This window comes from Nyctibius grandis, chromosome 11, assembly GCF_013368605.1.
Source record: "Nyctibius grandis isolate bNycGra1 chromosome 11, bNycGra1.pri, whole genome shotgun sequence".
Lineage (NCBI taxonomy): Eukaryota > Metazoa > Chordata > Aves > Nyctibiiformes > Nyctibiidae > Nyctibius > Nyctibius grandis.
Window position 1 is genome coordinate 25,987,163 of NC_090668.1, and position 23,619 is coordinate 26,010,781.

Genomic DNA, 23,619 nt, shown 5'->3' on the forward strand with positions numbered 1-23,619 from the left:
ATATATATATATATATATATATATAAAAATATATATATATAGAGAGAGAGAACACAAAATTACACACACACACACAGCCATATATATACATATATTAAAAAAAAGAGAGAGAGAACATAAAATTATACATGCACACACACCCCCACCCCATTGTGTATAACTTATACTGGCTCTGGAGCCGGCCAGCAGCAGAAGAACACCCACCACTCCCACATCCTTGGGGACACCTGGCTGAAGGGTCCTGCCCAGCCCTTGCTGCCCTCTAAAGCCTGGGGGGGGGAGGGAGGGAGACAAGCGGCCGTTCTTCATAGCACCAGGGGCTGAGCTGTGCTTGGGCACAGCTGTGAGAATCAGTTATTTTTTCTTTCCTAGCAATAAATGGTCGGACAGACGCCGTCAGTTGTCCTCGTGCATCTTGCCTGTGTGCTTTCAGTAGCGGTAAGGAAAAGTGGCTGATGATGACAAGGGAGGAAAATAAATCTGCAAAATTTGGTCTCTTTGGGGCTGTGGGAGCGCTGGCAGTGCTGCTCCCTGGTACCTGCACCAGGATCTCAGCTCTCCGGGGTAGCCCTGCACCCCAGCCGGGTCCCGGGGGACAGCTGAGACCTGAACTTCAAGAAAGATGTTGAGGTGTTGGGGTGAGTCTGGAGGAGGGCGACCAAGGTGGTGAAGGGTCTGGAGGGTCTGACCTCCGAGGAACGGCTGAGGGAGCTGGGGGTGTTTAGCCTGGAGAAGAGGAGGCTCAGAGGTGACCTTAGTGCAGTCTACAACTACCTGAAGGGAGGTTGTAGCGCAGTGAGAGTCGGCCTCTTCTCCCAGGCAACCAGCGCTAGGACAAGAGGACACAGCCTCAAGCTTGGCCAGGGGAGGGTCAGGTTAGACATTAGGAAGCATTTCTTCTCAGCAAGGGTCATTAGCCATTGGAAGGGGCTGCCCAGGGAGGTGGTGGAGTCACCATCTGTGGAGGGCTTTAAGAAAAGCCTGGACATGGCCCTTAGTGCCCTGGTCTAGTTGCCATGGTGGTGTCAGGGCAATGGTTGGACTCGATGAGCCCAGAGGGCTCTTCCAACCTCATTGATTCTGTGATTCTGTGAACCAGCCAGAAACTGGGACATTAACAACCCCCGTTCAAGGTGAGGATGCTAACAATGAAAAATCAGCTATTTTTTGGCTCCCCCTCCCCTGCATCCCATAGGGGTGCAAGCACAGAACAGGACCAGAGGCTCTTCATTTTTAAAATACTGTATTTTTAATCCTTAAAAAATACTAGGACAGTATTTAACAAACTTCATTACACATCCAGCGGACGTATGCTTTCTTTTCATCCATAAAATTAACATTCGCATAAATAATTCTGTTATGCAAAAAGAAAGATTTTTGTCAGACAGCACCGATCCTCCGGCTTCGCGTGACACCACTGTACAGTTATGATACACGTGTGGAGCCTTGCTGGGCACGAGCTCTTCGAAACTGCTCAGGTCGTAGGAAGCACTTTCAAACTGGGTTTATTTTTTAAAATTTTTTGATTGATTTCTTTTTTTCTCCTTTGCTTAAACAGGTAAATATTATTTTAAAATAAGTATGTACAGCTGGACAACTGGAGATTGCATTAAGGTGCTTTAATTTGCTATCAATCATTTGTATTCAGTGCATTAAAGAAGAAGGCAAATTAAAATCTCCACCTAATTGCTCCGGTTAACGAATGCGACGCAGTTCGAGAGCCGCGGCCAGCTTTGCTGCAGCTCAGCCACAGGAATGAGCAACCCTCAGTTTTTAAGGATATTATTTTTTTAAAGACTTTTGCAGCCCCAGAGTTTGCCCCGAGTCATGGGGCACGTTGCTTCGGTGGCCCCTCCGTCCCCGCGCCGCTGCCGCCTCATTGCAAACCCAGTTTGAAGCTCCTCTCGCCGTGGCACGGGGCCACGAGTCGGGGTTGGGGGGGTTTCGGTGTGGGTAGGGGTATTTTGTTGGCTTTGAGACCTGTTCAGGGGATTTCACACAAAGGGGTGTGCTCTCAGCTCGAGCTCAGCACCCAAATCCCTTGGCATCAGGGTGAACCTCTGCTCCGTACCGGCGAGGGGCTGGGAGGGGGCACGGGGGTCCCGGCGGCATCACTCCAGCCCCTGGGCTCTCCGCTCCGCCGCTCGCCTGCGGCTCCCGCTTTTGAAAAATCCGAGCTGTAGGGATTGGAGAGAAACACAAGGAAACCCCACCGTGGGCGGAGAGGAACCTCGTGAAGTTCAACAAAGGCAAGGGTAGAGTGCTGCACCTTGGGAGGAATAACCCCATGCACCAGTACAGGCTGGGGCTGATCTACTGGAGAGCAGCTCTGCAGAGAAGGACCTGGGGGTTCTGGGGGACAACAAGTTCCCCATGAGCCAGCAATGTGCCCTTGGGGCCAGGAAGGCCAGTGGTGTCCTGGGGTGCGTGAGGAAGAGTGTGGGCAGCAGGTCGAGGGAGGTTCTCCTGCCCCTCTACACGGCCCTGGTGAGGCCACACCTGGAGTAACTGTGTGCAGTTCTGGGCCGCCCAGTTCAAGAAAGATAAGGAATTACTGGAGAGAGTCCAGCGAAGGGCTACAAAGATGGTCAGAGGGCTGGAGCATCTCTGCTACCAGGAGAGGCTGAGGGAGCTGGGGCTGTTCAGCTGGAGAAGAGCAGACTGAGGGGGGATCTTATCAATGCTTACAGATACTTTAGGGGTGGGTGTCAAGGGGATGGGGCCAGACTCTTCTCAGTGGTGCTCAGCGACAGGACAAGGGGCAACAGGCACAAGCTGAAACATGGGAAGTTCCATCTGAATATGAGGAACTTCTCTGGAGATATTCAAACCCACCCTGTGCAACGTGCTCTGGGTGACCCTGCTTGGGCAGGGGTTGGGCTGGATGATCTCCAGAGGTGCCTTCCAACCCTTGACCATTCTGTGATTCTGTGACTATTCTGTTACTCAGCTGATTGCTGGGAAGTGTCTGTCTTTTAATGGGATATCGCCAGGAGCTTTAGACCCTGAATATAAATAATATGGAAGTGGAAAGAGGTTAGAGGAGATTTTGTGATGCCCAGTGGTGCTGAGGGTCACGTGGGGCTGTAGACACAGAGCGGGGTCCCTCCATGCAGGGGGTTCTCCACCGAGGGCTGCTCACCTTCCAGAGCACGAGGACAAGCAGGGCCAGGAGCAGGAGCCCTCCCAACGTGCTCCCCAGGATGATCCAGATGGGGATCTGCGACTCCTCCGGCTTGGAGATCTCAAACGTTATCTGCAAGGAAAGAGCATCACGATACAGAATCCCAGAATCAATGAGGTTGGAAGAGCCCTCTGGGCTCATCGAGTCCAACCATTGCCCTGACGCCACCATGGCAACTAGACCAGGGCACTAAGTGCCATGTCCAGGCTTTTCTTAAACCCCTCCAGAGATGGTGACTCCACCACCTCCCTGGGCAGCCCCTTCCAATGGCTAATGACCCTTGCTGAGGAGAAATACGCTGCTGGGGGTGGGGGGACGGGGCGACGGTGGGGACGCTGAGCATCTCCTCCCGAAGGAGGGGACTGCAGGGTGTTGCAGTACCCCCAAAGCTGCCAGGTCCGTGGGTGGGTGACCACCCTGCCCGGGGGGGGGGTTACCTGGCGGCTGGGGTCCTCCTCCCGGAAGATGAAGGGGCTCCCGAAGCGTCGCTGGAGAGCGGCGTTCGTGACGAGCTTCAGTGACTTGAACTTCAGCTGTGCAAAGAGATGCTGGACGTGAGGACCCCGCACCCCAGCTGGGTACCCCCACGGCTTTGCATCCGTGCTGGGGATTGTGGGTGCTGCATCCGTGTGGGAGGATGATGCAGGTCAAGGCGTGAGTGTGGCTAAATTACAGCCAAAAAAAAGGGCAGCTCGGGATTAAATTCCCCGTGGTGAGGTGCTGTGCGGGATGGTGGATGCACACACTAGTAGAATTTGAAAACAGAAGTTACCCCACACATGCTCAGGCTTCCTGGGAGGGAGAGGAAAAAAACCCCACGTTTTTGTGGTGCAAAGGCTCCTTTGGGGGGGGTTTCTCCTCAAAAGCCACGCGTGTGCTTTGGGAGGACTTACTGCTTTCAGAGACTTCATCCACAGGTTGCCCCGCAAGTGCAAGTTCATCTCCTCGTTGGGGGCTAATTTCACATTGCAGTCGATGGAAACGACGTCGGAGTTGCTGTGGTTCTGCAAGGGGAGAGGTTTGTGGTGCGGGAGCATTGCTGCCGAGGAGGGGATAGAAAAAAAACAACCCCCTTGGGCTTCTCCCCTGGCACACACCGGGGGGAGCGAGATCCAAACCGCGGCGGAGGGGCTGCACACCCGTCCTGCCCCATGGCCATGGGACATCCCCCTCCCGGGGGCTTTCTCTCTGCTTTGGGGTGGCAGGGCTCAGCCCGGGGGCAGGATCGGGCCCACGAAGGTGCGTACCAGGTGGGGGGTGCGGGAGAGGTCCTCCTCGGCCGGTGTCCTCCCGTAGTCCGTGGTGTTTCCCCAGACGTTGCAGGTCGTGTTCTCCTGCGGGAGAAGCTGATGGGCTCCAAGCACGGGGACCACGGTGGCCACCTCCCCGCGTTTGCCCCGTGCTCAGCACCCATCCTGGTGGAAGCGGGGGGACCCCAGACGGGGTGTCACAGGTGACACGGGCACTTTGCTGCAGCAGGCAATACAAATGGAGGCCAAATCCACCCACAAACACGCCATCTTCTGCGTTGGCCTCTTTCCATCACCATCACATGTGAGTCCCGCACGGCTGCGGGGGGCTCGGGGTGCCCCGGGGGCTGCTCCCAGCCCTCTCACCGCTTTAACGGTCACTCACGCGTGCAGCTGGCCCCAGGCACAGCTAATGCTTTCAAGACCCTCAAGAATTCGTTGCTTATTGGAGGGAGGTCTAGCTCAGAGAAATATTTGGACCAAACCCTTTGGCCGCTGCCATTTTCCATGTTTCCAGCCAAGAGAATGTGAAAGAGAAGCCCGGGCACGAGCCAAGAGCGTCCGTGCAGGTGCGAGCACGGGGGGGGTTTGCAGAAGGATGGGGTGACCCTCTGTGGGGTATCTCCATCCCCACCTTGGTGCAGAAGGGACCCAACACGTGCCTCACGGGGCTGAACCCCCCTTCCTACCTGGTCCACCATGAATTCGGTCAGGAGCAGGAGGCGGTTGCCCGCCCGCGTGGCCACGGGGATGGTGAGCTTGATGGTCACCCCGTCCACGGGGAAGAAGCCCAGGTTCTGCAGCTGCGAGGGCAGAGGATGGGGATGTGCCCGGGGTGCCAGAGAGATGGGGACGAGCAGGGTGACCGTGGCACATCCCACCTCTGGGGGTCCATCAGCCAGTTTGAACCCCCCTCTCCTTACCTTGAAGGTGCAGTGAAAGGGGGGGCCGATGCTGTCGTATCTCTCCAGGGAGCTGTTCGACCTGATCTCGTAGTAGTCCAGGCTCGACGCCCTGTCGTGACGAAGGAGGACAAGTTGTGAGGTGGGCTCGGAGAAAACAGAGCCCGAAGCAGCCCCGCAACCAGCTGCCCCCAGCCCCTCCGCAGGCAGACGGCCCAAGGAGAGGGGGTTCAGTGTGTCTGGCCCCATTTCAGATGGAAACCATTGCCTGGCGTGCAAAAAAAAAGACAGGGGATTATCATGCTATTCCACTTCTGCAGTATTTTCCATTTCTTTGTAGAATTTTTCTCGCCTTTTTAATATAAGAGACATCCAAGGCGCTGCTCGACGGTTTGAATGTCATGTGTAAATCAGAGCAGAGAAGTCATGTCTCTGTTTTGCAGCTGGAGAAGAGGGGAAGGAGCCAGGAGCATGCGATGGGTGCCCACTTGCAGGTGTCACGACACAGGGCACGTGGCCCAAAACCCCCAAAATTCTTTTAAATTATTTCCTCTTTTTTTCTCCTCCAGGTGCCCAAATTTCAATATTTTATGCTGCTGCTTTTCCTCCGAGTTCTCCCCTCTCCCATAAGGGCGATTCTGATATTTGTTAAGCTGAGAATCCCCCCGCTCCCCATAAATTGTAGGTATTAAAGTGGTTTTATTTTCAGAGCCCCACTGCCTCTAGCGTTAAAAAAAAATGACTGAAGGTCTTAAAAATCTGCTAAGAATTACAGCAAGCAGTGCCAGGGAATGTGCTTCTGGGGTGCATGGGTTTTTTTCTTATAATCAGGTTAATAAATCATCCTCTGTGCCTTAGCTCCTGCTCTCCTTGGACCGAGGACAGTCTGCTTTAGTCACTCTTGATGCCCAAACCCTTCCACGCACATCACTCAGCCGAGCTTCTGGTGAGGTGATTGTTAGTGGGATGGCTACTGGCCCAGACACTGCCTAGTAACACGTGTTATGAACATTATTACCTACAATAAGTACTTTTTCCCTTTAAGGAAAATTGCCCTCACACCTATTTAATAACATTTGTGCGTTTAAACGTTATGGAAGCGCAGCACCTCGTCGCTCCTTGCTGTTGATTTTCATAAGGACCCACTGAGTGGGATGCCCTTGATTTTATGTTTCCTTCAGCCCCTTTTCTAAGTAAATTCCCCAAATTAAAGCTCTGTTTGAACGCAGCTCCCATGGGGCCAGTGCTGATTTTCCCCAAGGACACCCTGCAAGCTGTGTCCCCTTCCAAAACACTCACCTGGTGAAGAGCAGGTCGGCTTCGTACTTGAGATGAAAATTCAGGTGGGCGAAGTTGTCCTCCTTGGTGCTCTCCTTCTCCTCGCTGTCACTGAAACAGCAGCGGAGCAAGCAGGGGGTGAGGGGAGGGTTGGATTGGTTTTGAGGGGGGACCATAGAGAGCAGGTGGGGAAGGGTTGAACTTTTGCTTTTTGGCCAAAGTGTAAAGAGAAATGATTTTATTCTGTATCTTTTATTAATTAGCCCAAGGCCATCAAAGTAGATCATTTGGAGAGAGGTTTCCCACCCAGCAGCCCTGGCAGAGCAAATCCTCATTAGCTCTAATAATTGATGAAAATTAAAAAAACAAACCCTAAGGAGATTTTACGTGGTTGTCAGAAAACTTTACCCGTGCAGGGCAAGTGAACGAGGAGAATTTGCAAAAAAAATAGGAGATATTTTTCCTGGGAGTGTTTGTACTTGTGCAGGTGGGTAAGAAAGAAAGAAGCATTGGCCAAGACTCTGCTCAGCGCATACAGAAAAATGATGGATATAAATATATAGATAAATAAAACCAGCCTGGTTTGTGAATCCAGGGCTGCACCCTGTTCCCTTGGGGTTATTTCCCCGAGTGAAGCCTCCAGCATCACGTAGGGCTGTGGAAGGAGGAGAGCCAAGGCAAGCAGGTAACCGTTGGCCTCGCAAACCCGTGCAAGGGAGAAAGCAGCTGTTAACCTGTTGGCGATCAAGTAGATCTCCATGCTTTGAAGGAAAATCGACTTGCTGAATTCAAAATCCAGGCGAAAAGCTACCTGTGGAGAGGGGAAACAGATAGGAGAAAAAATTAGGGGGGAAAAAAAACCCTGAGTGTTGGTCAGGAGCAGTGCGGGGGCTCTGCGGGTGAGAGCATCCCCCTGGGAGATGCTGCAGGGGGACAAGAGGACACAGCCTCAAGCTTGGCCAGGGGAGGTTCAGGTTGGACATTAGGAAGCATTTCTTCTCAGCAAGGGTCATTAGCCATTGGAAGGGGCTGCCCAGGGAGGTGGTGGAGTCACCATCTCTGGAGGGGTTTAAGAAAAGCCTGGACATGGCCCTTAGTGCCCTGGTCTAGTTGCCATGGTGGTGTCAGGGCAATGGTTGGACTCGATGAGCCCAGAGGGCTCTTCCAACCTCACTGATTCTGTGATTCTGTGGGGCTTCGGGCAGAGCCTCAGCTTTCCAAGGAGAGGAGAGGCCATGCCGGGGCTGTGCAGGATTTGCTCTCGGCCCCGTACGCTGCATTTTTTTTACTCTGAGATTGGCGAAGCGAGCAGCCCCCCTTTGGAAGAGAAACCCCCCGGGGGACCTGCAGCGAGGGGCCGCCCGCTCCCATCCGCGGCACGGGGGGAAAAGGCAGCCGGAGAGAGGCCAACAACAATAAAATGTGATAAATGTCACATCTGCGAGAGCTGTGGCAATGACCTCAAACTGTCTGGGACTGCACAGCTGAGGATAATATTAAAGCTCCTGCTGCTCTAGGGCCAAATTTCCATTTCCAGCTTGTCTTTGTTTTGGCAGGACCTGGACTACCTGATGCCACGCAGATGCATTCTCAGCCCCCGTAGGTCATGGGGAGCCGGGCTGCTGTGCTCGTTGTACAGCCACAGGCATCTGAGAGGGCTTTTTTTTGGGAGCTTTAAAGCCTAGCGAGGTGCCTGGAGCTCATCCATCTTTATCAAGCTTCTGACAAGGAAAGGCTTCAGACGGATGTGGGGGTTGGAAAGATTTTTCTCTTTAGATCCCACTGGTATTGGCCCCTTTTCCCTGAGGGGTGCAGGTGGGATGTCACACGGAGCCCTGGTGACTGCAGAGCGTGGCATCTCCTCGCTTTTCCTTCCCCACCTTAATGCTGTGTGTAACGTTTGCAAAGGGGTTTATGGCACATAAAAAATGATGCTCACTGGACCTGGGCTTACCCCAAGTGCTGGGAACCGCTGTGAGCTGCGGTTGGGAGGATGCCACCAGCCCGAGGGGGCTTGGGCAGGCTCAGAGGAGGGTCCGGAGGGACCCTGGATGCTCAGAGCAAGGAAAACCTCTCGGGCAGGGAAGGGTGCCTCAGCCTGAGAGGAAGGAGCTCGGGGAAGTTACCATCAGTGGTTTGAAGCCAACATTAAATTACTCCAAAGGACTGGAGTTAAATTCTTTGACTCGGAAGAGCTGGGTTTGATTTTGGGGCTCTCGTAGCATAAAGGCAGCATCCTAACCATCCCAGTTCCCCTAACACACCTTGCAAACACCAGCAATGGACAGAGAAAGGGAAGAAACTAAATGTTTATCTTTAAAAATGCTGTTCAAAGCCACCCAGCCTGAAGATGGATGGATGTGGCCCTGCAGCCAAGCCGGGGGCAGAGGGCTCCTGTCCCATGGGTGAAGCCTCACTAGGGCAGGAGGGAATGGCTTTACCTTGGCCCTGGCTCGGAAGAACGGGTAGCTCACGTTGCACACTTTCTTGTTGGGGTGCTTGTCTTCAGTCACGCAGTCGATGTTGATGTCCGTGTCGTCCTAAAATGGGACATGAAGTGTCCATGAAACTTGGCATGAGCCCCGTGGCCTGGCTCTTTATGGAAGCAGCAAACACACCCACGGGGCTCAAAACAGGCTTTAACTTCTGGAAAGAACAACGAACCAACCAACCAACCAATGAACCCACCAACCAACCAATGAACCCACCAACCAACCAACGAACCCACCAACCAACCAACGAACCCACCAACCAACCAACGAACCCACCAACCAACCAACGAACCCACCAACCAACCAATGCAGCTTAATTTCTAGAGCTGTTCCTGGAAGGGGGCATTTCTAGCAAGCAACTTCCAGCTTTCTGATTTAAATCCTCTTTAGAAATTTATCTACAGCGGTGCATGAATTAACCTGATTATTCTTGGCGCTATAATTGGGAAGAAGAATATTTTTCTGTGATGAGGAGTCACAGGGAAGCATCAAGAGATAACATGAGCTATTCTGCATGGCCACCAGCTAAGCAGTAATATTTAATTTCCTCATCACAACAATTGTTCCTGCTGCCTGAACTCCTTCCAGCTCAGCAGCCAGGCTGGGGAAGAAGCTCCTGCCCATTGCAAAGGCCAAGCACAGGCTGGGGTGGGATGGGACACTGACCCTGCTCTGCTTCCTTCGCTGCCAAGCTGTAGCAACCCTACAAGAGGTTGTAGCCTTGCTGTATGCAGGTGTCCATCCCCACCATGATGAGCTATTCCAGTTTTTGGCCCTGTGTTAGACCCCACAAGGGTCTTGTTCAAGCTGCTGCCACTGGATAAGTCCTACCCAGGAGCTGAGACATCCCAGCGCCAGCCACAGGGAAAATGCCTTGACAGCTATCAGCAACGGCTCGGAGCTTTCTTCCACTCATCTGCTGAGATTATGGACTTTGAGGCCACAGCTACTTTTTATCTGGGTCTCTGTACAGCCTCTGACACAAACACCCATCCCCTCTGTTTGGCAATTTGCTTATTTATAAGGAGCAGCAGCCAGGAACCCGTTAGCAGTGGTGCTTCTGTAACCAGCTACAAATATCTCCTGCAACCACTGCTGCACGGTGCTTTCTGTTACCGAGCAGCGTAGGGCTTTGCCCCCTCACTTAATTTGGAGTATCCTCTCAGAAAAATACGTTTTCCTTATTTTGTGGGCAACGTGCCCCACAATTTTCCCTTGGCACGGGTTGTAGAAAAACAAACGCGGGAGATGGGATCTGCGGGTGGGTATGAAGTCATTGGGGGCTCAGCAGCATCAGCAGATTTCCCAAACCTCGCTGGGAAAAGAGAGGAGTCGCACTGAGATCGGTCAAGGGGTGGGGGTGAAATATTGGGGAGGGTGGGAGTGGATGGGGCACGACAGCCGTAGAGAAGTGGCATCACCCGGCTCAATGCTGAGCTGTGGCCACGTTCCAGTTATCAGCCCATACTTCCAGGAGTTATATCTCAGCTGCAAAAATTCATCCCTGTCGGGAACTTGGCCACGTGCAGCAAGTATTTTTAAACTATTGGAGTAGAAAAATAAAGAGGGAAATAATGTCATCTGCATCTGACCTTCTTTCAGGCTCTTAAAATTCAAACGTTTTTGTATTTCCAAAATAAAGAGCTGGAAGGGCTGTAAGTGCTTAGAAACTAAGCCCATAAACATGTCTGATTTATGAGGGATGGAGATATTTCTGGGCTTGGTTTAGGACACAGCTTTCTCATCCGGCCGGGATCAGAAGCTCCTCTGGCAAGCCTTGGCTCCCCGCCGGCCGCCTCACCTTGGGGATCAAGCTGGCGAATTGGAGGTTCCTGGAGAAGGAGATGTTGAGGACGGTGCTGTAGGCGTTCTCGCCGCGGTTCTCCAGCGCCGCCTCCACGGCCACCCTCCTCCTGCCGCTCTCGATGACAAAGACGGAGGCGTCGAAGGCGAGGGCGAAGGCGGAGCAGCGCGGCGGTGCCCTCCGCAGCGCCCGCCGGCAGTACTCCCTGCAAGAGGAGGGCAGCGGTGCAGGCTTGGCAAATTCTTCCCATTTTTCTTGTGATTTTTGACTAACAGTGCCTAGCTTGCTCAAACCCAGTTAGGAGCTCTTAGCACAGCTGGGATGTAAGGAAAAAATAGATCCCGTACCACCAGGCTGGATCTTAGGAAGAATTTCTTCACTGAAAGAGTCGTTAGGCATTGGAACAGGCTGCCCAGGGAGGTGGTGGAGTCACCATCTCTGGAGGTGTTCAAAAAACATCTAGATGTGAGGTTGTAGTGGAGTGGGAGTCGACCTCTTCTCCCAGGCAACTAGCGATCTAAATCGTCATCAAGTCCAACCATCGACCAAATGCCACCGTGCCCACTAAACCATGTCCTAAATCACACAGAATCAACCAGGTTGGAAGAGCCCTCTGGGATCATTGAGTCCAACCATTGCCCTGACACCACCATGGCAACTAGACCAGGGCACTAAGGGCCATGTCCAGGCTTTTCTTAAACCCCTCCAGAGATGGTGACTCCACCACCTCCCTGGGCAGCCCCTTCCAATGCCTAATGACCCTTGCTGAGAAGAAATGCTTCCTGATGTCCAACCTGACCCTCCCCTGGCCAAGCTTGAGGCTGTGTCCTCTTGTCCTAGCGCTGGTTGCCTGGGAGAAGAGGCCGACTCCCACTGCGCTACAACCTCCCTTCAGGTAGTTGTAGACTGCACTAAGGTCACCTCTGAGCCTCCTCTTCTCCAGGCTAAACACCCCCAGCTCCCTCAGCCGTTCCTCGCAGGTCATACCTCACTGCACCCTCCCCACAGCGCAGCCCAGCCAGGAACACTGGGGGCCCCGGACCCCTCCTGGTCAAGCCCCACATCGCAGCTTCAGGACCAAGAGCTTTACAGGAGACACAGAGCAATAAATGCTGAATTACGGGATACAAGTAACGCCCAGGTAGCGGCGCTGGCCCTGAGGTTGGTCCAGAGCCTACTGCCATTGACGGGAGGTGGAGGTTCAGGCTCCTGTGCTCCTACATAACCTTTAAAAGCTCGCTAAGCCATCAGATGTAGCGTATAATTATTTCTTCTGCATGAGTCAAGCCCGTAATTGCCAAGTGGGTACTGCCAGCCTTGCATTTATTCCCCCCTGTTATTTCCTGATTTGTCTCCCTGGGGCTCATCACCATGGCATCAAATATTAGTTGTTCTGTGGATTCCCTGAAAAAAATGCCAGTTCATTCCAGACATGGAGCAAGCAGGGGCTCAGAGACGTGCTGTGAGTGGAGGTGCTGAGGAACACCTCATGGTGGTTTTGGATGAAGGACCAGCTGTGATGCTGGTATCTATGGAGCATGGGTTGGGGCTGGGTTTTGGACCCCCCCACCCTGGTTTGTGATACTGGTTGGGAGGATGCTCTGAGTGACCTACTCACATGGCACTGGGCACATCGCTTCTGGCGTCCAGGACCAGATCAGGGACGCAGTGCTCGTCCTCGTTGCACCCGTTCCAGAAAGGGACCTGAGGGGGACACCAAGAGCAGCTTGGTGACACTTTGCACCCTAGGTTATGGCCCAAGGAGAAGGGACACGGGCAGCGATCCCAGCAAATACATTGCTATCATGGGAGGGACCAGAGATTACAGCCCCAACAAGCAGATGTTACATTCAGAGATAAATCTGCTGACCAAGTGTTGATCAAAGGCACCCTTGGAGGTTGGTGCCGGGACCTACCGAGACCTTGAGCGAGGTGGGCCAGCCGTCGTCCAGCATGGGGCCGTTCTCGGGGTGCTCCAGCTCGTAGTCAATGGAGAACGTCACCGGCTTCACATAGTCAGCTGTGTCCTGCAGCGAGCAGAAAGCATGGGTGAGAAGGACAAGTCTCCTGCCCATGGAGGGGCAGCTGCGTCAGAGAGCAAGGCAAGGCAGAGCTGCAGGCATGTGTGATTAGTTTATGAAATAAAAGCTTTGCAATCGATTATACTCTGTGTGCAATCATCCCATCTCTCCAGCTAACCCTCACCTAGGGACACGGACAACCCAAGCTCGGTGGTGCTGCACAACACCCGTCCACAAGTGATGGTGTAGGAAATGCTTCACCCTGGAGATGCTGGATCCAAAAGATGGATGGTCTGGGGGGGGAACTGTCCCCGAGCCAGGGTCCCAGCGGGGACAGAGCTGTCCTACAACCCATACTGGTAACAAAACTGCACCTTTCCTGCAGCTCTACAAGCTCTTCCCATGCGTTGCCCCAGCCGCACGGGGTGTGTTAGATGCTCTGAAGCGAGATGCTTCTCGGGCTAAATCACAAGCTCCATCTCAAGCTCCAGACTCAAATTTCCCAGAAGTTCACGGCAGTTCAGGCCGGGGCTTGGGGCCGGGCCAGTCTGGCAGCGCGGCCCTCCCTGGCCTCTGCAATTTTCTCATCATTCACTGGGAATGTTTGTTTTTGGCCAGGTTTGTGCATCAGCTGTTCCCTGCGAGCGATGCAGAGGGTTTCGCCGACTCCTGCACCCGGGGAGGAGGACCTTGATGGTCAGGGGGGTGCAGAGAGGAGAGCACTGGGGACTGGCATGGAGGCGTTTGGTTCCCAATGGAAAAAAAAAATGAGTTTTCTCTGATTTTGGAGCAGGAGGAGCAGCCTGACCCGGGCGTCAGGGGTGCACGCCCTCCCCGAGGGCCCGGCTAGTGGCACGCAGCAAGGAGCACAGCGCAAGCTGGGGCCGCGATGAAGTCAGCGCTCGGGGACCCAGCAGCTGCCGCACGCCGGCAGCTCCATCCCTGACCACATCAAACCCAGCGTGAAGAAACCCGGGCTTGGAGACAAGGCTCATTTCCAGCCCCGTGATGCCATTGAGGCTGCTCCAGCCGCGTCCCGGCGCGTTGTTTTGCACGAGGGGGAGAGCATCTCCCCGTGGGGCTGGCAGAGGAGGAGACCCCAGCAGAGGAGGAGACCCCCAGCCTTGTCCTCCTTCACACTCACCAAGACGTGGAAGCGGAGCGTGTCGCAGTGCTCCTGCCCGGCGAGCAGCCCCAGCCCCTTCTGCGTGTGCCGCTCTCCGCTCTCGTCCAGGTGAGCCCGCGGCGTGTACCTGCGCTCGTCGATGGTGGCATTGTACCGCAGCGCTGGAAGGAGAGCGGCACCGTCAGGGCTTCCCCACGGGGTTACGCTCGCTATATAGAATCATAGAGTGTCAGGGGTTGGAAGGGACCTCTGGAGATCATCGAGTCCAACCTCCCTGCCAGAGCAGGACCAGTCTAGGGCAGGTTACACAGGAACGCATCCAGATGGGGCTTGGAAGTCTCCAGACACGGAGACTCCACAACCTCTCTGGGGAGCCTGTTCCAGGGCTCTGTAACCCTCACAGGAAAGAAGTTCTTCCTCATGTTGAGGTTGAACTTCCTGTGCTCCAGCTTGCATCCATTGCCCCTTGTCCTATCGCAGGGCACAAGTGACAAGAGGTTGCCCCTTTCCTCTTGACACCCAGCCCTCATCTATTTATACACATTAATTGGATCCCCTCTCAGTCTTCTCTTCTCCAGACTCAAAAGCCCCAGGTCTCTCAACCTTTCCTCATCAGGCAGGTGCTCCAGTCCCTTCATCATCCTCGTAGCCCTCCACTGGACTCTCTCCAGTAGATCTCTGTCCCTCTTGAACTGGGGAGCCCAGAACTGACCGCAATACTCCAGGTGAGGTCTCACCAGGGTAGAGGCCTCACCAGAGTAGAGTAGAGTAGAGATAGCAACATCGGGTCAAAAACGGGCTGTTTCTCTCCTAGATGCTTTAGTGGAGATCATTTGCTTCCTGCAGTGCTATCGAAATGAAACCGAAGGTCCCCACCCCAGTCCCAAGCAGTGGGGGATTTGCACCCCCTACACCAGCGTGATGCAAAACATGCAAGAAAGCAAAGAGCAACCATCAGCCCCCAGCTCGCACTGTCCAAGGGGTGGCTTTTCTGGGTAGAAATAAGTGTAAAAGTAAATAAATAAAGGAAACCCCACTTGACTTTTTGTCCTGCAAGATCTGCAGTGATAGCAGGGAGGAGGAAAACACTGGATTTGATGGTACAACTCAAAATTTGTGCTCTAGGGGTTGGGAGTTTTCCTTTTGGCTCTGCCCGGGCTCTGATTTCCCTCTGACAGCACTTGCTGCCAGGTTGCATTGGGCCAAGTCACTATCGCTTCCCCCGGCTCCAGCTGAGTCACGGGCATCCGCCGGGTAGATTCGGGGTCACAGCAACATGCAACACTTTTTAAAAGCAGAGCTGGCCAATAACTTCACAGAGATTCCCTGGGACATTAGGGAAACATGCACATCTGGTCGGCAGATGTGCCGCTGCAGCGGGGAGGATGGATGAGCTCTGCGGGACATGGGCCGGGCACGTCCTCTCCTGTCCCGGAGAGGTGGTGGTGACATCCCCGTCACACGTACCACGGCCAGGCAAGCTGCAGGAGAGCTTGGCCCCGGGGCGTAGGTGAGAGAAGAGGTTAAACACGGGTAAGGTTGTATCCTTGGGGTACAGAGCCACTGTCCCTGCTACATCATCCAGGACAGGGACAAACTTGTGGGTAAAAAGGGATGTGGCGGGTGGCAATGTGCACACCTCCAGACGTGCCAAGCTGCTGGATGGTTTCCCTTGGCAGAAGCTGGGTGCTCCCTCGGGGCTGGAGATCTAAACAACGCATGAACTGGGGTTTTCATCGCATGAGCAGCCGTGGTGCTTACCCACGCCGGCCGTCTGGAAGTGAGCCGAGAGGAAGACGGCGGTGAAGCAGACGAAGGCCGACATGCAGGTGGCATCCTTCCCGTTCCTCTTGCAGTCCTTGGTGAAGATGTTGATCTTGGAGGGCTCGAAGCGGATGCTGGCGTTGATCTGGACCACGCTGCGGGACCTGCAGGGCAAGCAAGGGTCAGGAGATGTGCTGGGGCATGGGACACCCCAGATGTCCGCAGCAGCCTCCAAAAGCCTCTTACACCTCCAGATTCACCCTTTTCACAGCTTTTCACCCATTTTCTCAACATCAAGAAGGTGCTGAGGGAGACCAATGGCCACCACAGCATGCTGATCTACTCTCAGCTCATCTGTGTAGGATTTGAAGAATAAAATCTCTTGCACATATTTGCCTCCTGCTTATGTCAGTGAAGTAGCTCAGCACCGAGAGCAGGATTTGCCCCGTTGAGTGCACATAGCACTTTCCAAGGCAGACCCCAGGGTGGCCCATCTCTGCTGGGCACAGCTACCCTCCGTCCTAACAGCTTCAAGGGACTTTCCAAACATTAATCAATATTTGCAAATATTAAATTGTTCTTATTTAACAAGACCAGAGGGAGCCTGGGCAAATCACCACAAATCCATGAGCTGGTTTGAAACTCCTGGGGAACTAATGATGAAATTCAATGCAAAACCAACTCAGATGTCCTTCTAGGACCTAAATGCATTGAAATCCCATGGCCCCACCAGACAGGGGGTTGTTATTATGGAAAGATGGATCAGATTGTTGGGAGATCAGTTTTACCCCAAAAAATGTCAGCATATTGCACTGAGCTGCGGGCAGAGGAGAGAGGCAAATGAGACAGAGCTAACCACAACAGCACGGCGTTCCCCAGAGAGCCGACGGCCAAGTCGACGAGCCCGTCTTCGTTCAGGTCCAGCTGGCCGTGGATGCTGCATCCAAAATACATCAGGCCCGGCGCGAGCTCCGCAGCTGCTATCCGCTGAAAAGCCAAGGGGACAATCTGGGCTGGTTTCCAGCAGGAGCATCCCTGCCCGCCAAGGAGGGGTTTGCCATGCCAACCTCCACCACGCTACTGGAGATGCCCCTTTCCAAGAGATTACACCAAATGTAATATTCCATTTTTTTGGGAATATTGCTCTCCAGGGAATGAGAGCAGTTTCTCTTTGGAGACACCATCCCAGAGCTGAAACTACTCTGTGTATTTACTGTTTCTCACAGGTGTGAGAAATATTTTATCTCTAGTTATCCATTGCACCGAGTGCTAACAACTGCCTCTAATTTCAAGCATATTTTCTATACCCTACGTTTGTTTTTTCTTGGACCCCTTACAAGAGAAAATACCTGGCAATAATAATTAACAATGCAATCCTGCATGTGAATTTATTGTGCTCTATCAGTCCTTAAAATGGGCACAAATGACATTTATTCGATGAAGGATGAGGAGGAAGGAGGAGGTGGAGTCACCATCTCTGGAGGTGTTTAAGAAAAGACTGGACATGGCACTTAGTGCCCTGGTCTAGTTGCCATGGTGGTGTCAGGGCAATGGTTGGACTCGATGAGCCCAGAGGGCTCTTCCAACCTCATTGATTGTGTGTGTGAACCCGGGAGCCGTACCTGCTTGTACTTCTTCAGGACGGTCTCTTCAAAGCCAAGGAAGATGTATATGGCTCCTTGGTGCTCATCCTCCAAAGGTGCCCCAACAACGAGGTCGTTGTAGGAGTCCTGGTTGAGGTCGGGCACGGCGGCGATGCAGGAGCCGAAGCGGGAGTTCTGGTAGCTCTGCAGATCGATGAGGGCACCGCTGGAAACGAAGTGGTTCTGCTGGGCCAGCCAAAGAGAAAAGGCAAAAAAAACCCCCCAAAACATCAGCAGCAAGCCTAAGAGGAGAAAAACTCTCAAAGACAAGCAAACAAGAGGCAGTGATGTGCGAGCAATTTCTCTAAGGAACAAGGTGAGAGCCCTCCTGGGGCTGTGGGACTTTCTGCTCGTCCTTGGGGATGGATGAGCCTCGTGCCAGCCCCCCATGCCTGCTTTGCCTCCTTTTTATAGCAACCTACATAAATAATTGCATAAAAAGTTGTGCTTTAGATGTGGGGACTCGCACGGCTCCGGGTGGGCTCTGCAGCCCTCAATATAGAGCATGACCTGCTTGCCGAGCCCGGAGCCTGACGGATTTGCCTCAGAAACTGCATTTTCACCCAGATTTGAGGGCAGCAGGAAAGCTGGTCCTGCCCCAGAGCGCTGCTGGGTGCCAGGGAAGGGGACCATGGGGTGGCACATGTCCCACCTGTGCGCTGAAGCGATGGTGGAGGGACCGACCTTGCCGCTTCCCATGACCCTGGGCAGGAGGGTGCCCTTGGAGGGAACGGTTTTGGGGGAGATGAAGTGAACGGGGGCTGTTTCTCTGGAGAAACACCCCATGTTGCACAGACCCCACCTCGCAGTGACACGAGGGAACACGGAGCAGCTCCCGTGCTAACACCCAAACGCCCCGGCCCCTGCGGTGTCCCTGTCTCACCCCTCGGTGCTGCCACGTACCTCCCGCAGGGCGTAGACGTAGACCTTCCCCCTCTCCCTGCCCTCGCTGAAGTACATGGGGGCTCCCACCAGCAAAACGTCGGTGACGCCGTCGCCGTTGACGTCAAGGGAGTTGATCTCGCTGCCGTAGTAGGAGCCGATCTGGAGGAGAGAGAGAGGAGGGATGGATGAACCTCGCGGGGCCGCACGGACGTTCTGAGCCCCATCCCTGCTGCAGCCACGCGGTTGGGAGCATTGATGGAGGAGAATCCCCTCGGATGGAAAAATCCGTGCAGCACTCTCGGCGTTACCTGCTCTCCCTTCAGCGCCTGGTGGATGGTGAGGTTTCGGTTGTTGTGCATGCTGAAAATGATGACTTTCCCGGTGTGGTTGAACCTGGGCGCTCCCGCGACGTAAATCCGCTCGTGCTCGGTGGAAATGACGGAGGAGACGGTGTAACCTGGAAGGGGGTGGGCGCGGGGTGAGCGCGGCCGAGCGGCTCCCTGCCTGCTCCCAGCCGCTGCTCGGTGATCTGCTTCCCATTAGCCCCCAGCTGCTGACACAGCTCTGGCTGCCTTCCAGATCAGGAAGCTAGAAACCCAGATTTCTTCAAAGATAAAGTCATTCAAATAAACCCCAGCGCCCTGACCCAGGGCTTTGAGCCGCCTGCTCAGGTCCCTGAGCCACGCAGCTGCACCGAGAGTTTTGGCACTGCCTCACGCAGGTGGCAAACCCCGTGCAAACTCCTTCTCTCATCGAAGGCAAGTCCAGTTCACAGCCTGACAAGTGTTTCACTTCATGGCTCACATCAAGTGAAACAAACACTAGCAAGGTGCGTGCAGGCTGCGGCACCCACTGCGCTGCTCCTTCGACGAAACCAAGCGTGAAAGACTTTGCTGATGCTTGATGTTAACATTCACAGTCCAATGGAGGCCATGAATCCATCAAGACCATTGCTCATGAGTCACAGAATCACAGACTGGTTTGGGTTGGGAGGGACCTTAAAGCTCACCCAGTCCCAACCCCCTGCCACGGGCAGGGACACCTTCCACCAGACCAGGCTGCTCCCAGCCCCATCCAACCTGCCCTTGAACACTGCCAGGGAGGGGGCAGCCACAGCTGCTCTGGGCAACCTGGGCCAGGGTCTCACCACCCTCACAGCAAAGAATTTCTTCCTCAGATCTCATCTCAATCTCCCCTCTTTCAGTTTAAAACCGTTCCCCCTCGTCCTGTCACTCCATGCCCTTGTCAAAAGCCCCTCTCCAGCTTTCCTGTAGCCCCTTCAGGCACTGGAAGGTGCTAGAAGGTCTTCCCGGAGCCTTCTCTTCTCCAGGCTGAACAGCCCCAGCTCTCCCAGCCTGTCTCCAGAGCAGAGGGGCTCCAGCCCTCGGAGCATCTCTGTGGCCTCCTCTGGACTCGCTTCAACAGCTCCGTGTCCTTCTGATGTTGGTGCCCCCAGAGCTGGACGCAGCACTGCAGGGGGGTCTCACGAGAGGGGAGCAGAGGGGCAGGATCCCCTCCCTCGCCCTGCTGGCCACGCTGCTGGGGATGCAGCCCAGGACACGGGTGGCTCTGGGCTGCGAGCGCACGTTGCCGGCTCATGGTGAGCTTCTCGTCACCCATCACCCCCAAGTCCTTCTCCTCAGGGCTGCTCTCAATCCATTCTCCACCCAGCCTGTGTTTGTGCTTGGGATTGCCCCAACCCACGTGCAGGACCTTGCCCTTGGCCTTGTTGCATTTCATGCAGTTTTCACGAGTCCTTATGGAAATAACCCTGTGCAAGCGATTGCCCCCGAGCAATCCCTCCTTCCTACCCAGATGGGTTATCTTCTGCGCTGGCATCACCAACACCACATGTTGCACGCTGGGCTGAGACACTTGCCCATGATTGCAGATGGGCTTATGTAGGAATATAACGCTGGGGCTGCAAAATCCTCTTTTCAAACCCAGTTCCAGGTTCCTGCATGTTCACAGTCAGTTTTAAATGCTGATTAAATTATTAGAAACTCAAAGCATGGCCAACCATGAAGCTGGATCAGATCACTTGGAGTCACATCCAGATGAATTTTGAGTATCTCCAGGGATTATCAGGGTTTACGGACCCCTATCCCTGGGCATTGGCCTTACCTGGGGTCTCTGTCTCCCTAAATATTCCCCTCCTGGGGGGATATTCCTAAGCCAAGCATCAGCCTTGAAACCCCCAGGTCCTGGTGCTGGGCGAGCCGGGCTGCTCCACAGCAGGATGCACCAGCATTTCCTTAATATTTCTGGATTTCTTGCTCCAGGCAATGGGCAAGACAGAGCCCAGCTGAGCTCCCACATCCTGCCATGGGTACCCCCCGCACAGCCGCAGCCCTCCCCGCTCCGAGCGCTCGCAGCCGAGCCCGAGGGACGCTCTGCTGTCACCCCAAGAGATGAGCCACGTGTCCAGGGGCTGTTCATGTCCCCAGGAGGGAAGAGACCCTGACACGTCGGCGGGCAACCCCGCAGCATCCCGCCCCACTCCCTGCCGCGGGGCAGCTCAGCCTGGCACACACATCTCCACAGAGAGGCTTCGTTTTGCAAACCAGGCTGATATTTTTAGTCCAGGACTTCAACGGGCGCACATGGAACGGATTAACCCAGCAGGTATTTCCTCCCTAGGCATGCAGTGTCATCAGTGCTTTTCCAGTAAGCGCTGCAGATGAGCCGGGCTGGCCAATGTCTGAGCTACTTCTGCATTTAAATCACTTTTACGCTGCAGTCCGTGGTCGACACTGGACTCTTCCCAAGGGAGGATGCTCACGGACGCTGCATCCCAAGGGGCAACACGGGTCCCACACCGACGGGAGCTCACAACCAACCAGGCACCCTCCCTACGCTGGGAGGGCTGGCTGCTCTTAGTCATTTGAGAAACATGTTGTGCTTCCTATTATGAACCATAAAATCATGAATTCAGCCCCGGCAGCACAGCCTCGCTTGGCTTTCTTACCTAAATACGCTCCGTGGTTTTTCAGCTCCTCCGGGAACTCCTGGAGGTAGGATTCCCGCAGGGGAATGACCTTCCCGCTGCTGGTTTCCTTCAGGACGGCTCCGTTCCAGTCGTAGGCGCCCACTGCCCCCAGCAAGATCCCGTCCTGCGAGGGAACAGGAGCAGTTTGAGGGTATTTCTTGCCAAGTGGAGGCAATTCTCTGTACGGGCAAAGCTGATTCACGCTGAGATGGACAAGGGGACCTGATGGGCTGAGGTTGTGTGAGAAGATATGTGGGGGTCCCTCAAAGCCCGACGCCCAGACTATATTCTTATCAGAGGCTGCAGAGTGCAGAAGAAAAAACCAGCAAATGGTCCCTCCCAGAAATCACATTTTACAGAAAAAGGGAGGAATCTCACAAATATAAAAGAAAAAAATAATAAATTTTTTAAAAGTCATTCTCCAAAGCACACCTGGAAAGACGGAGATGTTTAGACATGCTGGCATGATGTTTTCACCCCATTCGTATCTTTTCAGCGTGCTTTTCCTCCCCAGGAAAACCCCGAGCCAAAAATCCCTGCTGGCTTTTCTCTCGGACCTGCCAGCCCTCAAAGCCCGTGGGTGGAAGGGGACTGACCACCCTCTGCTCCCCACCACCCACAACCACCTTCCCCGATGCCACATCCCAGCACGTCCTTTCAGAGAGGTCGAGGCGTCGGGAGGAGCTGCTGCAGGCTGGTCCTAGGGAAGGCACTGCTCTCCCAGCATCTCCCTTCCCCATGGGATAAACCAGCAGCAACAGGGTTTTCTTCCTTGTGCTCGTGTTAGCAATTTATCTTCACGATTAACAACTTGCCCAAAACACCCATCTCCCCACCCGCAGCTGCTGGTGGTGATAAAAAGCACGGGGCAGGAGCAAAAAAAACCCACATTTACTCTCTTACTTCCACAACGTGCGATGAAAATCCAGTCTGGGACATTTCCAGTCCAAAGGAGATTTCATTCTTGTTGGTTCCTTAAAAAAAAACCAACAAAACAAAAGGGAATTTGTATTTAATGGAGAGCTTTGCTTTCCTGGTGGGGCTGACTGGTGCCCTGATGGGTCGGGGTGGGATGAGCATCCATCTCCACCCCACATGGAGCACAAGGACCTCAGCTGCCACAAATGAGCCTGTTTTGCCCTAAATCACCGCAATTACACAAACTCATGTGCTAATAGGTACCAGGAGCTCTGCCGTGGTGCAGTTGTCTCCTTTCCTAGCTGTGAGGTCACACAAAAATGTGGATTTAGAGGATTTCACTTCGTAATTGTGACTGGGTGAAGCTTCTCCCTCAGGGAAGCTTTCTTCCACAGAGAAGCATTGGGGTGGCTGGACCAAGGTGACTGGCTTGAGGGATGCAAACCACTCAAAATACATTTCTTTATATAGGAAGATATTCAAAACATGATTTTATGTTCTGTACCAAACAGATATTAGGGAAACCCCCAGTGTGACCAATTGAAATCCAGCAAACCAAGGACCGACGGCACATCTGAAGTAACCCGCTGCAGCCTGGCAGGTCAGGGTGTGTTGAAGAGGAGCATCACTCACCTTCCAAGCTAAATATCCTTTCCCCCAGCGCATCCACAATGTCTTTGAGTGCTGCTTCATCTGTCACGTTAAAGAAATGCTTGTCATCTGGGTCGCTGGCTATAAATTTTATCTCATTCAAAAAGGCTTCAGGGTTGATTCCTCTTCTGTTATAATAGCCCAACACCTGGGTTTGAAATACAAATGCAAGACTCGGGGGTTGTCGTGCGATGGATGGAGCCATCCCGAAGCACCTGAGGGGTCTCCATGTGGAAGGAGCCCAACAGCCTTGGCGTCTGACACCCCATTGTGGGAGCAATCAGGGTGCACAGGGCACCGCCGAGCTCTGCACGGCTTTTGTAGCCATTTGCTGCCCGAAGTGTCCCCCCTCACTTACCGCCACGGCGTATCTGGTGACGTTGTCCTTCTCGCTGTCCTCAATCACCTTCTCCAGGTCTGGGCTGTCGTGCGACTCTCCATCTGTGATTACAATCATTACTCTCTTTGCCCCTTTCCGGCCACCTTTCTGAAACGCTTCCGAGCTGCAATTGAAGAGATGCCCTGGGCTGCTCAGCCTCGCCAGGAGGGTCACGGCTCCCACCGCCCTGCGCTCGCCGAAGCCACCGAGACGCGCGCCCCATCGCCTGCATCGTAAATCACCGAGGGCTGTCTAGGGGGCTGCGAGCCCTTGGGGAGGTGCCAAGAAGGCCAATGGCATCCTGGCCTCTATTAGGAATGGTGTGGCCAGCCA

General features: G+C 54.0%; 1 protein-coding gene across 1 annotated transcript in view; it reads right to left on the minus strand.

The window, feature by feature from the left end:
• Window positions 1–1,390: 1,390 nt before the first annotated feature.
• Window positions 1,391–23,619, minus strand: part of ITGA11 (integrin subunit alpha 11) — a 49,902-nt gene continuing 27,673 nt past the window's right edge. Inside the window, exons 8-30 of the mRNA XM_068410148.1 lie at window positions 23,266–23,410; window positions 22,890–23,055; window positions 22,242–22,312; window positions 21,318–21,462; window positions 18,658–18,806; window positions 18,368–18,508; window positions 17,444–17,647; window positions 16,678–16,808; window positions 15,819–15,985; window positions 14,076–14,218; window positions 12,827–12,937; window positions 12,529–12,614; window positions 10,908–11,115; window positions 9,056–9,154; window positions 7,349–7,425; window positions 6,636–6,725; window positions 5,358–5,448; window positions 5,124–5,237; window positions 4,432–4,518; window positions 4,078–4,188; window positions 3,622–3,717; window positions 3,143–3,256; window positions 1,391–2,177 (exon numbers count right to left, since the gene is read on the minus strand). Coding sequence (XP_068266249.1) covers window positions 2,112–2,177; window positions 3,143–3,256; window positions 3,622–3,717; window positions 4,078–4,188; window positions 4,432–4,518; window positions 5,124–5,237; window positions 5,358–5,448; window positions 6,636–6,725; window positions 7,349–7,425; window positions 9,056–9,154; window positions 10,908–11,115; window positions 12,529–12,614; window positions 12,827–12,937; window positions 14,076–14,218; window positions 15,819–15,985; window positions 16,678–16,808; window positions 17,444–17,647; window positions 18,368–18,508; window positions 18,658–18,806; window positions 21,318–21,462; window positions 22,242–22,312; window positions 22,890–23,055; window positions 23,266–23,410 — 2,812 coding nt within the window. The 3' untranslated portion in view covers window positions 1,391–2,111. The remainder of the gene's footprint in view (window positions 2,178–3,142; window positions 3,257–3,621; window positions 3,718–4,077; window positions 4,189–4,431; window positions 4,519–5,123; window positions 5,238–5,357; window positions 5,449–6,635; window positions 6,726–7,348; window positions 7,426–9,055; window positions 9,155–10,907; window positions 11,116–12,528; window positions 12,615–12,826; window positions 12,938–14,075; window positions 14,219–15,818; window positions 15,986–16,677; window positions 16,809–17,443; window positions 17,648–18,367; window positions 18,509–18,657; window positions 18,807–21,317; window positions 21,463–22,241; window positions 22,313–22,889; window positions 23,056–23,265; window positions 23,411–23,619) is intronic.